This window comes from Schistocerca nitens, chromosome 1 (genome assembly GCF_023898315.1).
Source record: "Schistocerca nitens isolate TAMUIC-IGC-003100 chromosome 1, iqSchNite1.1, whole genome shotgun sequence".
NCBI classification, from domain to species: Eukaryota; Metazoa; Arthropoda; class Insecta; order Orthoptera; family Acrididae; genus Schistocerca; species Schistocerca nitens.
In genome coordinates this window covers 888,620,363-888,636,398 of record NC_064614.1, presented here as the reverse complement: position 1 = coordinate 888,636,398, position 16,036 = coordinate 888,620,363, and the positions used below count along the sequence as shown (strand labels likewise).

The window sequence follows — 16,036 nt, the reverse complement described above, 5'->3', positions numbered from 1 at the left end:
AATCAAGACATCACCAACAATGCCTGCCCAAACGTTCACAGAAAATCTGTGTTGATGACGTGATTGCACAATTGCGTGCGGATTCTCGTCAGCCCACACATGTTGGTTGTGAAAATTTACAATTTGATCACGTTGGAATGAAGCCTCATCCGTAAAGAGAACATTTGCACTGATATCAGGATTGTCACATTGTTGGATGAACCATTCGCAGAAGTGTACCCGTGGAGGCCAATCAGCTGCTGATAGTGCCTGCACACGCTGTACATGGTACGGAAACAACTGCTTCTCCTGTAGCATTCTCCATACAGTGACGTGGTCAATGTTACCTTGTAAGCAACAACTTCTCTGATGCTGACATTAGGGTTATTGTCAACTGCACGAAGAATTGCCTCATCCATTGCAGGTGTCCTTGTCGTTCTAGGTCTTCCCCAGTTGCGAGTCATAAGCTGGAATGTTCCGTGCTCCCTAAGACGCCGATCAATTGCTTCGAACGTCTTCCTGTCGGGACACCTTCGTTCTGGAAATCTGTCTCAATACAAATGTACCACGCCACGGCTATTGCCCCGTGCTAATATATACATCAAATGGGCATCTGCCAACTCCGCATTTGTTAACATTGCACTGCCTGCAAAACCACGTTCGTGATGAACACTAGCCTGTTGATGCTACGTACTGATGTGCTTGATGCTAGTACTGTAGAGCAATGAGTCGCATGTCGACGCAAGCACTGAAGTTAACATTACCTTCCTTCAATTGGGCCAACTGGCGGTGAATCGAGAAAGTACAGTACATATTGACGAAACTAAAATGTGCTCTAACATGGAAATTAAGCGTTTCTGGACACATGTCCACATAACATCTTTTCTTTATTTGTGTGTGAGGAATGTTTCCTGAAAGTTTGGCCATACCTTTTTGTAACACCCAGTATAATGAAACAACTGATATATGTTATGACATAACTATAGTAATGGAGTGACTGTACACAAGCATTTGACTATGGTAGCTGTAGGATTTGGGTAACGAACATGACCTTCATGGTGTGTAATGACTGTCAATGTTACTGATTTACATATACAAAGTACATATTATACACATTATATGGACAGATACAACTTAAACACTTGAAGTCTCAGAACATACTGCCCAATGCCCAGAGATACTGTTTTTCCAGGGATATTCTTGGGGATGGAAGTCCATAGAGCTTGTGTCTCAACACTCAACAGCCCCCCCCCCCCCCTCCCCCCAGAGGCATGGAGTGCTAAAGTTGTGTTGTGGTGTGGTGCAGTTCATCTCTGGAGATGCTGTCTAGCACATACTCATCTAGATGTCTTGGTCGGCGCAGCGGCCTGCCTTTTTGTGACGTCGGTGCTGGCTGAGTAGGTGGTACTGGAGGTGCCATTGTTAGGTCACCTGCCGGTGGTTGTACAACATCCTGTAGTGGGGGTGTAGACTGATAGGCTGATCCTGTGTCTGGTTTTCGTGTTGTCACCTGGGGCTGACACATCTAGGATGCCATGCCTGGATAGCGTAGCTAACAGTGCAGCTGTATCAATTGACTGTGGTATCAGTATGGAGTGGTACAATGATTGTGACACCGTGCTGTTGCTGACCTGTCAGTTTTTGTACATGGCAGATACCGTGATCATCGTGTCATGTAGAGACACTGTGATATCTTCTGGAAGGTAGTGCTTGACATCGACTGCGACGGAAAAGGGGATTGTGTTGCGGCATGAGGTCAGCTCCGTCAAAGTCCACGCAACCTTCAGTCTATCGACAGACACAGTAGTGGTTTTGCTGACTATCATGATTTCAGAAGTGTTGGGTCCCTGTCTTAGTACTTTATATGGTCCACTGTATGCTGGGTGCTGCGCTGGCTTGATGGCATCTGTGCGTAGCATTATGTAAGTGCAAGTCTGTACGTTTTTGTGCACAAATACAGGAGGTGTTGTGTGGTGCGACAACAGTGGGACTCTGATGCACCATTTCTGTTTTCTAATCTGTCATAAGAGGTCTGGGAGGTCCTTGTTGCTTTTGTCTGTTGTCTGTGTGACAAATTTTGCCGGGAGGCTAATCGCTTCATATTAGAGGATCTCTGCAACTGAGGCATTGAAGTCCTCTTTTTGGGCCATTCTGATAGCCAGCAGCACCCAGAGTACAGTCTCTGACCATTCGTTATGGTGGCACACCAGTGTTGTTTTCAGTGTGCGGAGGCACCATTCAACATTTGATTGTGGGTGGTAGGCTGTGATAGTGAATCAGTGGCAGCTGCAGAGGTGGCACAGTTCCATAAACAGGGTCAATTCAAATTGTCTGCCCTGATCAGTTGTTAGCGACTCAGGGCAGCCAAATCTTCCTATCCTTAGGTTGATGAACTCTCTCACAAATGTCTCTGCTATGTCCCTGAGCGGAGCAGTATCCACCCAAGTCGTTTGGTCGATGACCAAAAGTATATTACAAAATCTTCTAGGTTCATGTAGTGGCCCCACTAAATCTATATGTGCATGGCAAAAATGGCCCTTCAGGAAAGGGAAACTCCCTAACAGTGGCTGGTTGTGTCATGCTGTCTTCACCCTCTGGGAAGGTATACACGCTCATGTCCAAGTGGCACAATCCCTCTTTATATTTGGACACACATAATGCTCTGAAACTTGTTTCATCATGGGTCATACTCCATGGTGAGCTAAGTTATGGAGCAAGTAAAATATTGTTCAGTGATAGCAGGTTAGAAAGGTAATTGCCTCCCCATTGACATGTCACACCAAACTAGTTTGTTGGTTCCGGGCACTGGGAATTTTCATAGTTGTAATCCCGTGTTGCTGCCTGACAAAAATCGTTCCAGGTCCACATCTGTTGCCTGTGCGTATGCGAGGTTACCAAAATCCATTTGAGTGGTCACCGCCGCTAAGTGGGACACGTAGTCTGCAACCATATTGTCTGCTCCACGCACATGGTAAATGTCTGTTGTGAACTGTGAGATGTGGTCAAAGTGCCTAAACTTGCATGGTGTGGTGTTGGCATATGGATTCTTTACTGCATCAGCTAATGGGCGATAGTCTGTATAGATAGTAAGTGTAAGTGGTATCCCTTCAATATCGCCGCGGTATAGCACACCACTTTGTACATAGGCAGTAGTTCGTGGTCTAAGGTTGACCACATCCTCTGAGATTCTCTCAGTTTCCTTGAGAAAAAACAGAGAGGTTATGTCATCCATGGCACTTCCTGCTGTAATACAGTACCTATCACTTGGTCTCACGTGTCTGATGTAATGATAAGATAAGAATCCGGTGAAGGTAGTGCAAGTGTGACGGTGTGGGCTAGTTGAGCTTTAATGTTGTCCAATGGAGTTTACATCTAAGCTGCCCATGTTAGCTTCCTCTTTCCCACTGTATTTTTCCCCTGTAGAGCTTCTGTGGTGGGATGCAGAGTTTCATGGGGTAAGTGTCATCAGTAGAAATTGACAACGTTGAGAAATTTACGTAGTTCTATGTAGTTCTTAGTAATTTGTGGCAGGACACCAGTTAATAATCTACTCAATTTTGTCCTGTTTGGGCCATATGCCTGTTGCATTGACTAAATGGCCAACGAACGTGACACAAAGCTGTTGCAGTTGGCATTTGTCATTATTAATTTCCACCCCGTGTTGTGACAGCTTGTCCTATACTCCACACAGGTGTTGTTCGTGTTCCTCTGTGGATTTTGAGAATACAATTAAATCATCTAAATAGCAGTGACAGTGTGACACATTGAAAAACGACCCATCAATGAATCTTTGCCACATCTGTGTGGTGTTTTTCAATGTAAATGGCATGAATAAGTATTCATCTAAACCAAATGGAGTGATAATGACCGTTTTGTGAACGTCCTCCAGGCCACAGGTATTTGGGAGTATGCTCTTTTACAGTCCAGTATGCCAACTCGTGTGCGAAATCTTGGGTATTCGGGACTGGGTAGCTATCTACGAGGGTTGGAACTTAAATAGTGGCAACTACTTATTCACAACCGATACAAAAGAGTTACATGTTTGCACCTGTTACTGTCCTTCAAAGTAGTCACCAGTGTTGTGTAGAACCCATTGCCAGCGATGTGGAAGTCATAGTATACCATTAGCAGTGCCTGTTCTGTTGATGGTGCGAATGGAGCGGCCTACTGCCTGTTGAATCTCTGGAACAGTTCTGAAGCGAATTCCACGAAGTGGTACCTTCATCTTTGGAATCAAGTGCACAGTATTACTGTTCATTTTTGGAGCATCACCTGCGATCAGCTTTGTCAAAGAAGCGGCAACACTTTTTATGCAATCCACCCATCATTATGCTCGACAATGCACGGGCGCATCCAGCGCAAGCTGTGGCTGTTCTGTTCAGTCGATGGGACTGGGAAGTACTGTACCATCCACCATACTCCCCAGACTTAAGTTCTTGTGACTTTGATTTGATTCTGAAGATGAAGGAACCACTTTGTGGCATTCGCTTCAGAACTGTTCCAGAGATTCGACAGGCAGTAGGCCTCTCCATTCACACCATTAACAGAACAGGCTCTGGTAACAGTATACTATGCCTTCCACAACACTGGCAATGAGTTCTACCTAACGCTGGTGTCTATTTTAAAGGACAGTAACAGGTGCAAACATGTAACTCTTTTGTATTGGTTGTGAATAAATAGTTGCCCCTATTTAAGTTCCAACCCTTGTATAATCGTTCTGGCATTGGGGTACCAGCAGTCGCTGCTGAGGCACCATGTACCGTCATTCTTTGGCCACATAGTGACAGGTGATGCTTATGCATTATCCAAAGGCCTGATTATACTGTCCTGGAGAAATTCTTCAATGGCTGCCCTGAGTTTGGGGGGGGGGGGGGGGGGGGGGGCGCTTAGGCAGCGGGGGCGGCAGCATACAGGCAGTCCCAGAGTCGTACTAATTCTGTGGATGAGTGGTTTGTAACTATGCAGACTGTTTTGTTTGGTAGGAGTGGTCCAGGTTGCAAAATCCTGTTGTCTGATCTGTTCACAGGTGTGGTAGCCTTGTCAGTGGGTAACGCGCTCATGAGAACTGAAACACTGTCACTATTTGACCTGCTCTCGAGAGTGTAAACAGTGTCACTGTTCAACCCGCTTGTGAGAGCTGTATCTTCAAGTATAATAGGCACTGTACTAACCTGTGTATCTGTGCTAGTGGTTTTACAGTTATCCCTTGGCTCTCAAGTGCACTGGGCTGTCTGTAGTTGCTGCCGGAATCATTGCAGTTGGCTGCCCAGTTCGTGATGCAGATGTATAGCTGCTCGTTCCCTATACAAGTTTTGTTGTTCGCATAGGCCATGATCTTTTCGTGGAGTTCATCACAAACTGTTGCATGCTGTAATGCAAGATCCACTGCAGTCTCCATGTCTAGTGGTGGAGGAGGAGGGTCTATGGTGGACAGCAGACTGTCACTACAGAGGTCCCCTATAGAGTGTAGTCCGTCGCGTTGTAATAATACCCTGCTGAGATCTGGGATGAGGCAGTAATGATGGAAGAAGTCCACTCTGAGCACTAGTTCCACCGTTTTGGCCACAACGAAAGTCCATGGACGTGATGTGTGGTCATCTCGCCAGAGCATCGTGGAGGTTGTCCCCATTACTGGTATATTGAATCATTTGCCACTCAGAGTTGTATGATTGAGCACTTGTGATCTCCTGTGGTGAGATGTGGGGGTAGCATGCTGATGTCCATGCCCTTATTGACCAGCAGGTACTGGTGTATCCAGGTGTCGTAAACAAACAGTTGTGCGCTGTCTGCCCATTTGTGTGGTTGTTATGTGCTTTGGTATCTCTGGTAGAAAGGCAGCTTGTTGTAGGGAGGTAGGCTGGTGCACCTTGGGATAGTCCACTGGTGTAGTTTGGGTAGCCGCATGGCTATTGGCAGTAGCATATGTTGGTGCTGAAATGCACACGGAACCAGCAGTAGCCGCTTGTTGTTTTCATTTTGGCTGGGCTGTGTTGTGGCGGCCCAGGCATTGGCCATCTCCATTGTTTGTTTATTTCCTGCAAGAGCTGGGTGCCTGTGCCATGATTGTTGCAGCACTGCAGCAGTTGTGGCCTGCAAGGCACCTGGGGTTCAGTTGCAAGGAGGAGGAGGGGGGTTTCCTGGGGTCTGCAAGCAGTCTTTTGTGCTGTGTCTTCCACTGCTGCCATCCTTGTCTATTGTGCACCATGTGCGTCGCTGGCATGGTAGTAGTAGATAGGTGTCCTAGCACTGGTTAGTGTCCAGTGATGTGCGAGCGCTAGCATCCTATCGACCAGTTGTAAGTGCATTTCCAATCGTGTGTCCACATGTACTAGAAGTGCTGCCTGTATTTGCTCTGGGAGCTTGAGTAACAATAATGGCCATAAAGCCCGTCTGATAGTAGGTTGTTATCAATTTTCAGGCACAGTTTGTGCCATAATGCCAATGGTGTGTCATCGCCCAGTGTCATCTCAGTTATGGCGAGGTGCAGTTGTTGCTTCGGTGTGCATGATAATTGTTACAATATTAGTGGCTTCACCGTCTCATACTCATGTACAGTCAGAGTACTTAGTAGTAGATCGGTGGTGAGATCCACTTGTTCACTGAGATGATTGATAAGTATTAACAGGTTTCTGTGGTTGTCCTCAATCCCTGCTGTCCTTATCATAATTTGCATAGAGCAAACTGCACTTCTAGTGAGTCTGTGTGAATGGGTGGCAGGTGGCGTTTGATAGACGGTGGGTGGTTTCTGTAGTGGTAATTTTGTGTTGGTCCCACTGAGTTGTCAAAGTGCTGTAATTGCATGGCACTGCTTGGACTGACTGTGGTGACCTGATGAGGTACGGCCACTGTTTGCTGTACTTGTCGGCATGGTATGGTGTGATATTCCGATTGGAGCTGTGGTCCAGCATGCGCCGTGGCTGGCCGGGTAGTGATGTCATGCCTGTGGAGTGGCAAGTGTCACGGTGTGGCTGATATCTCTGTGATGTCATCTGTGTGATGTATAGAGACATCAGCAGACTGAGGAGAAGTATAATTCTGTTGGATATCACAGTTTTCTGGCAGTGTTTGTCAGTGTGTCCAGTGTGCACACTGTTTTGTTAGTCGCATCGCGGGCATGGCAGTTGCTGCGGTGTTGTTGTAATGAAACGCAGTGTGCAGCATGGGTGATGCAGGAAGTAAGTCTGTGTTAATGGCATTGCACCCCTCAGTCATAATGCATGTTGCAGTAGCTGGGGTGAAGTCACAGTCGGTCGGAGGTCATCGAAGCATGGGAGGTCTGTGCAGTGTGCCCATAGGATCACGGCGTGTTGTGTAATCATCGTCAGCTCCATAAATTTGTGGTAGATCATCAGCCCACGTGGTATGGGTTTCACTGTAGGCATGGTGGTGATGTCTGGCAAGAACTTTATGCCCTTCATTGTCAGTGTGGGTCGTGTAGAGGTCAGGTTGTAATTCTGATATCCATCTTGCGGTTGTAGTGCTTTTGATGTGTCTCTTGTGGCATCCTGGTAGTTGTTGATGTGTGGTCATGGTAAAATAGTTGTGTCATGCATCCATAACAGCACACAGTGGGCATGAGCTTATCCCAGTGCAAGCTGGGGTGTGGGGAGGGGTGCAGCCAGCAGGGCTGTGACGTCATGTACTGTGATACATGGCACAGCTTCCATGACGTCACCAGTGTGACACGTGAGAATGGAAGCTGTTTGCAGAAAAATACCATCCTGTTCAAAATCACTGTTAACTGGCACTATCTGTGCCTGAGACCACCAAGTACACTGACGTACATGTTTGTTTGTTTTCACTGATAGTTCGCCGTTTGTTATGTCACTGTGCCTGACATCTGAATAATGTTAGAGTCGCTCAGTTGATAGAGAGACGTGTGAGTAGCATTAGTACTAGCTGAATGTATATCAATTGGAATACTGCACTCGAGAATGGTAGGGGCAGTAGGGTAGCGCCATTACTCATTCCTGCCGACTGTCATTGTCCCTTCGTTGTGTAGTCTGACTAGGTTAGTGTCCACATAAGTACTTGTGGCACTATTTTCAGGGTTTCTTAAACACACTGTGGTTGATGGAAGTTCAGTATCATAGTCCTTATGTGTGTGCTGATGTGACAATGTTTGTACTGTTGTGTGGATATTAAACACAGAAGTATTGCTATTTTCTTCTTGTAGCAGTGAAAAGTCATTAGGTAAACACTCGCAACACTTGCTGTCACTGACCATAGCTGGCTGACCATCGGTGTGTGTAGGATCCACGTCAGTAAGGTGTTGGGTTTTCACGTTGGGTGGAGGTCGAGCAACATGTCACATGAAATTGTCGTGGTGTGGTTGTCAAAAAACTCGGGGTCACCAATGTAGGATTTGGGAAATGAATACAATGTTCATGATATGTAATGACTGTGAACATTACTGTTTCACATACACAATATTTATTTATACTTGTTATATGGACAGATACAACTTAAACACTTGGTATCTCATAACACACTGCCCAAGGTCCAGAGGTACTGTTTTTGCAGCGATATTCTTGGGGACGGAAATCCATAGAGCTTGTGTCCCAACGTAGTTTTTATATTAAATTTTCTGTATAAAATTACACATAAATGTCTATATTATTGCTAATAATGATTTTTGTTACTTATTTATTTTAAAATGAATTATAGAGACTATATGTGAGGGTTGGCCATAAAGTTTTAATTATCACATAAAAAAAAAATAAAGTTATGTAATTAATTTTATGTTTGTTTGTTGGTCCATGTGTGCAACCCTGGTACATACTGTAATCTCTATGCCACTGTACTGAAGCACACTGTTAATGGAGCCAAAACAAAATGGTGTAGCCTATTGATAAACTGCATGACACTGGCACTTCACTTTAACAACAAGTTGTGACTTTTATTTTAATTCCTCTAGCAGCATGCTAGAGTACGGTGGTGCACGGATTTTAGTGTGCATCTTGAATGCAGACATGTACCTGAAAACATGCTAAGAGTTAATTATGCAACTTCATTTTTTGAAAGTGGTAATAAAACTTTATGACTTTATTTATTCATATAGAGTAATGTCTCATATATTTATGCATTAACTGGGTGGATAATGGAGTAAAAGAGGTCCAAACAAAAATCAGTGAGTCAATGAAAATGGTTAAAAAATAATAGGGCATCAATAACAACAATACATCTGTCAGTATTATATCAACACTGCCAAGCTTCTAGTTACGATTACAAAGTCTTTATTATGCACAGCAACTAGCAAACAACACATATTTAGCAGATACAAAACATAGTTCACAATAAGATCAAAAGTTCACCAAATTCGAAGATAGAGCACTGCTCATTCTATCATCAATGGTGATCTATGTTTGTCACACTCCATTGTTATCTATGCATCAAAGAGCTTGTTTTCAGTGAGCATTCACCATCTGATCAGACACTAACAGTAACCTCCATTACTCCACCATAAGGTGTACAGAAACATGTCACATTGCCTGCAGGAAGAAGAGGATAAATTTATGAAATGGACATAAAAAAGGAAAAAATGATAAATTTTAGAGCCAAAGTCTCTCTATTTCTAGCAAAATAGAGGAAAGAATTGTAAGCAACTGGAGTGTAATATCCCCACAACTGATGAAATGTTTCATTTTTTTCAACTTTTTCCATCTGTTTTCTGGTTGTGAAAGCCTCTCTTTCCAAAATCTATAATTTTTTACCATATTTCTGTCTCTTTTCATCTGGTTAGTATATTTTTTATTGCCCATTGAGATGTGTAAATAAATGCCATGATAAGATACTCTGTAGGAAGTCTGTTTGAAATTAACCAATTATATAATCAATTCCTTAACAATATTCAGCTGAACAATATCAACAAATATTTTCATCATACCCTTCCTTCAATGTAATGCAATCAAAGCTCCTGGAAGATGTCCTATACACAGGTAAGTAATTTCAAATGCTCTGAAAATCCAAATTAAATTTCACATATTTGCTTTGCAAATTCTGTAATCAAGGATGTTACTATGTGACACATACCTCATTTGAAAGCGAGAAATCACATATTGAGGAAAACTGACCTTTCTCATATAGAACTAAGGTGAATAGCTCAAGTCCATGAAACTGCTCACACGGCCTGAAGTGTGTTTACAACATAAGAAGGTGAAGTGGCAGTCAGATCTCTGGCACCAGTCACATGGGCTTCATGTCATCTCTGGCAAGGCCTTCATCTGCTCCCCAGTTAGGGCAGTCCCATTAAGAACTACACCAGTGATGATTAGCAACACCAGGAGTAATGACATTGCCTCACTGTAAATATTGCTGCCTTCACCACATACACAGCATAAAGTCCCACGCATGTGCAATTTCCCACAGGGCAGCAAAAAGAGATACTTGCAAGAGGTATGTTTTAGTGGTTCTGCAGCAAACACATCCCAAGCTGCAGAAGTTAATGAGCAGCTTATGGAATTTCTGACTTCTCAAGCCACAACCCAGAAAATTTAGTTGAATACATTCACTAGCAAACACCCATTGAGGTTCCTTTTGGACACCAGTGTTTCTGCATGATTGCTAAACAATCTTCTTACTAAAGTTTAGGTTCACTACCATTGCAGGCAGCCAAGACAAATCTTTGGGCTTATCGATGCAACCATGTGCCTTTGTGGGGAAAGTTTCCAGTATTAGTCCCTTATCTATCTGACCCCAAAGTGGACAATGTTCTTGAGATAAACTCTTTCAAGACTTTTGAATTTATGGTTCATGAGACAGCACATGCTGTGCAGTATCAAGGGTCTTGTACTACCTTAAGTTAGTTACAGTGTGTAAACTTTTAGATGGCAGACCTCTCCCTAGTTCCGAATCGGCAGAAGTCGGTAAACGTCTGGAGGCTTCGGGAGGCACGCAGTTTCGACTGCTGCCAACATTACGTAGCTGTGTTGTACAAGGTAGCCATTGTCATCTCCTTCGTTATTGTTTTGCGATGTACTGCTCTGCGTGGTTTTATATACTTTTTTTAACACGTTTGCGAAACGTGTTGCGAATAGTGTTAGTAGTGAAGAAATAATAGAAAAAAAAGTCATGCCTGATGCGGCACTTTTTCACGCATCTCGATGTTTACCTCGTCATATCTCCTGAATTATATGTCGTAAAGAGACATAAATTTGCCGGCGCATTTACTGATATATGTGGATACTGTATGCGAAATATGTTGAAATTAGAGTTAATAGTAACGAAAAAGTACATTAAAACGTCATGCCTACTGCGGCAGATTTACGGTATGTACTGAGAAAATGTAGTAAGCGACCACCTTTTTTTTCTTTCATTATTTTGTGGGGGGTGTCAGCGAGAAAAATATTCGTAAAATTTTCAAATTGTATGTAACGTTTGTTTCTAGTCGCTAAGTGCTCTCATTCTCAAATAGTGGATGCATAAATCTGGGTATTTTCCCGCGGTGGCATTTCGTTGTTTATGACATCATATCTCCTCAAGAATGTGTCTTACTTTTCTTTCCCCCCCCCCCCCCCCCCCCCGCCTAGGAATCTTCGTGGGCGTACGGAGAACAAATCACCAAAATTTCATCGCAATCGGATGAATGATTTGGGAACGCAGAGAGGGCAGACAAACATACATTCATTTTTATATATAGAGATTGACAGTTACGTTATACTATATGACCTGTTTAAGTATATTTAAATTGTATAATTAATAGTTTAACATCACAGGGAATGAAAAAAAAAATTGCGAGCAGTGAGAATCGGATCCGGGTCTGCTGCATGACAAGCCTTGACCTAATCAGTTGCGCTAAGCATGTTGCATTGTCATAACTGTTGAAACATTGTCCATTACCTTTTCGGTTCGTTTGGAGAACAACTCACCAAAGTTTCATGGCAATCGGATGAATATATCGGATGAATATCGGATGAATATATATAGATTTTAATGTACATGACGATTTCAGTTTCGTTTACGAACAACATTTAAAGTGAATTTTACTTCCAAGCCTTAAGACTGCTTTTGTGTAAGCACGACGCTCAATTTGTAGTTAGTTACGTGTTCCATTGATCAATAGCATGGAAAAACCATTATGATGTGGAACATGTCAAATGCACGAGAAAGGCACACAGGAAACAAGTTTTTTTCTTTCTTTTTTGCATTATAGTGTTATATCTAAATATTTCTATTATCTATCCCATTCCCTTAAATGGCACAAAATGAATGTATTATAACTCCATATTTACTTACTCATATTCAAGAATTCATCTGTGGTGTAGAAGGAGTTGTCAAGGAGGTATGATTTCAGTTTTTTTTTTTTTTTTTTTTTTTTTTTTGGAACTGTTACTGCTTTCTGTCAGACATTTTATTTCATCTGGTAATTTATCAAAAAGTTTTATAGCAGCATATTTTACCGCTTTCTGTGCCAAAGATAAGTTAAGTAAAGGATAGTGTAGGTCTTTCTTTTTTCTGGTATTGTAATCATGAATGTCATTGTTGATTTTAAACTAGCCCATGTTGTTGAGAAATAATTTCATTACTGAGTAAATGTACTGTGAAGCAGTTGTAAGAATTCCTAACCTTTTAAACAGATGCCTACAAGATGTGCGACTATGAACCCCACACATTATTCTAACTACTTTCTTTTGAGCAGTGAATACCTTTTGCCTAAGTGTTGAGTTGCCCGAGAATATTATTCCGTATGACATCAGAGAGCGGAAATATGCAAAGTATGTTAGCTTACTAATTTCTACATCCTCAAAATTGGCAATTATTCTGATTGCAAAGTTGCTGAACCTAGTCGCTTTAGGAGATCCAAAATATGACTTTTCCAATTAAGATTCTCATCTATATGTACACCCAAAAACTTAGTATGCTCTATCCTGGCTATTGACTTCTTTTGATGTGTTATGTTTATTGAAAGAATTATACTTTTTGCAGCTGAAAATTGGATATACTGTGTCTTTTCAAAGTTCAGAGCAAGCCCATTTGCAGAAAACCAATTAATAACTTTTCCAAAGACCTAATTTCTATCATTTTCTATCAGACTTTCTATTACTGGATTAATAATTATACTTTTATCATTAGCAAACATTAGTCAGTTCAGCATCTTGTTTCACATAAGAAGGGAGGTCATTCACATATATCAAGAACAGGAGGGGACCCATGATCGGACCTTGTGGAACACTTAATGTAATTTCACCCCAGTTAGATGAAGTGGCAAATTCTTTTGAATCACTTGAAGCATATAAAGAGACTTATTGCTTCCTGTTCTGTAGATATGACTTAAACGACTCATATGCTGTTCCATTTATACCATAGAATTGTGATTTCTCTAACATAATGTCATGATTCACACAATCAAATGCTTTGGATAAGTCACAGAATATTCCTACTGGTGACATTTTATTATTTAAAGACTCTATTATGTGGACAGTGAAACTGTATATTGCTGTCTCAGTGGAACAGTATTTCTGATATCCGAACTGTGATTTATTAAGTATTCCATCACTGTTGTGATGGCTAACAACTCTTGAGTACATTATTTTCTCAAAGATTTTTGAAAATGCTGTAAGCAAGGATACTGGCCAGTAATTACTGACATCTGTGGTTTCTCCCTTTTTGTAGAGAGGCCTGACAATGGCATATTTTAACCTGTCTGGAAAAATACCCTGAGTCAGTGATGCATTACATATGTGACTCAAAACATCAGCTGTAATTGCTCCACATTGTTTTAATAAATTGTTAGAGATGTCATCTACTCCAACAGAACAGTTATTTTTCAAAGATTAAATAATTTTCCTTATTTCACAAGTGGTTGTTAGATGAAACTTAATCTGCCTAAAATTTTTCAAAACTGACTCTTCCATGTACTGCTTGGCTTTTTCTTTTGAACTATTCTCACCAATTTTTTCTCTTGCACTTAAGAAGTGATCGTTAAATGCATTGGCTACCTGTGTACTGTTGGTTAAGATGATCTCATTCACTTTAACAGTAATACTACCTACCCCAGTGGTTACTTTTCCTGTCTCCCTACTAAAAACATTCCATATTGATTTGATTTTATGGCTGGAGTTGTTAATTTCTTCTCTACGATACATATTTCTTGATTTCCTTACAACTTTTCTCAGTGTGTTACAATAATCTTTAAAGTGTAAAACTACTTCTGGATCTTTACTAGTTCTTGCTATCTCATACAGTTTTCTTTTTCTTTCTGAAGACACTTTAATACCTGTAGTAATCCAAGGTTTCTTTGAAAAGACTCTCTATGCTAATTTGTGAAACCTGATATTATCAGGAAAAGAGACAGCCGTCTTACAGTAATTTATTAAAATACAAAAAAAAAAAGTTGTACAAAAACCCTTTAGTGTCTAGACCACATTTTATATTAGACAACTAAAATATGATAACTATTTTTGGTTTTGTGTAACTACATTCATATCTGTAAACAGGCTGAAAAAGAAATTGCCTTAGAGGAATTCTTAACATTCTAATATATAGTCTGTGGGGATTGAGATGTTACATGCGGTAATATCGAACTCAACATTAAGTATTCACTCGTTTATAAGGAATTAATTTTATTTTGATCATGTCGGAACAAAAACATCCGCTCAAATACAGAGTTTGGAACATACCGAGATCAACAGTTTTCAAAGAAGTTCGTTCTCAAAGATAAGGCAGTCGACTCTTGCAGTCGATAACCACCACAGAGCCCCCACCAGTAGTACGGAGTATGGTAAGAATGATGAGAGGCGTGTGTGCACCCGGCTGGCTGGTGGCGCAGGTGCGCGTGACCGATCGTGTTGCAGCAGGCGCTAATGTGAGGTGCGATCGGACCGTTTCTTGATGTCTTGGTAGGCACGACCAGCGGAGGGAAGGAGGCACGGAAGGTGTCCACAGGTTGACCACGCCATGCTGCTGATGCCACGGTGGAAGCAGAAAGCGGCGGCATGTCGGTGGGGAGAACATCGTCATGCCGAGGCCATGTGGCACAGCAGGGTTTTGATCCGATCAAAGGCACGGAGTGCATGAAAGATGCGATGCGATGTATTGCCAAAGTATTTGCCGGTGAGCGCCGCGGTAAGTGCATTGTGTCCAGTGACAGTTTGTTATTGGCTGTATGACAAAGGAGCAAGCATCCTGTGGCTTAACAGGTTGCGTAAGAGATGCCGGATGAGCAACACTCACAGTAATGGTGGAGTTATAGAGGCACTTGATGTCGCAGCAGGGGAGAAAACAGCAAGCTGCACATGACTGACCTAGGCGGTGGATGACTTCGGTGTAGACGGAAACGTCACCTCAGAGTCCGTGGACAGTGAGTGTGTTACAGCGGTAGATGGCAGGATTTGATGTGCGAAACAGCCGTTATCGAAGGTTGGGGGGTGTAGCCGTGAGCCCTGTGCATGAGGCATGGTGATGGCGAGAGGTGGTGGAAGGTGGACGTGGTCGGTGAAACCATGGTTGGAGCAGGAAGGCGATGAGACATAATGTGAACGTGAAGGCGTTGAATCGGCAGATGAACTACTGGTCCCTGGCAGAAAGGCGACACAGTTCAATAGAACTGGAGCTGCGTGTGTGCTGTCGCTGTCGGGGCTGTGGTTGAGTTGTAAGGCTGCAAGCTGCTTGCGTGAAACTGCTGCACGGTTGTGTGCCGGAGCGGAAAGATGCTCACTCATCGAAGCAGAAACGGCAGATGTGTTGGTCGTACAATGCGGAGGTAGTGAAGAGCGCGGCAAAGCAAGCAGCACTGGAATGCGCCTGGTTATGACGTGGCAGAGAAATGAAGTGGCTGGAACTACCAAGGAAAGGTGGCAGCGGCGTAAATAAGTTGCTTGTATCACATCAGTAACGTAGAATTTCCACTTGAGGTGGCATGATGATGACAGTTGTGACATCTTGGACATAGATCTATGTAGTGTGATTGTCAGGGTATTAGTTGTAGCTGCTAGTAACGACAAAGGATCGTCAGCAGTTGGAGGCGGAACAATGACAGGAGCATCTCATTGCATGTCGTGCTCGGTCGGTGTCGGCTGCAGCATTTGTAACTGATCTTGTACCAACAAGTTGTATGTCG

The 16,036-nt window shown here is 42.6% G+C and overlaps 1 protein-coding gene across 1 annotated transcript in view; it reads left to right on the top strand.

Annotated features, from left to right (window-relative positions):
- The first annotated feature begins 1,509 nt into the window (after window positions 1-1,509).
- LOC126210477 (probable ATP-dependent DNA helicase HFM1) overlaps window positions 1,510-16,036 on the top strand; it is a 62,965-nt gene continuing 48,438 nt past the window's right edge. The window contains exons 1-2 of the mRNA XM_049939749.1: window positions 1,510-1,612; window positions 9,834-9,917. Coding sequence (XP_049795706.1) covers window positions 1,510-1,612; window positions 9,834-9,917 — 187 coding nt within the window. The remainder of the gene's footprint in view (window positions 1,613-9,833; window positions 9,918-16,036) is intronic.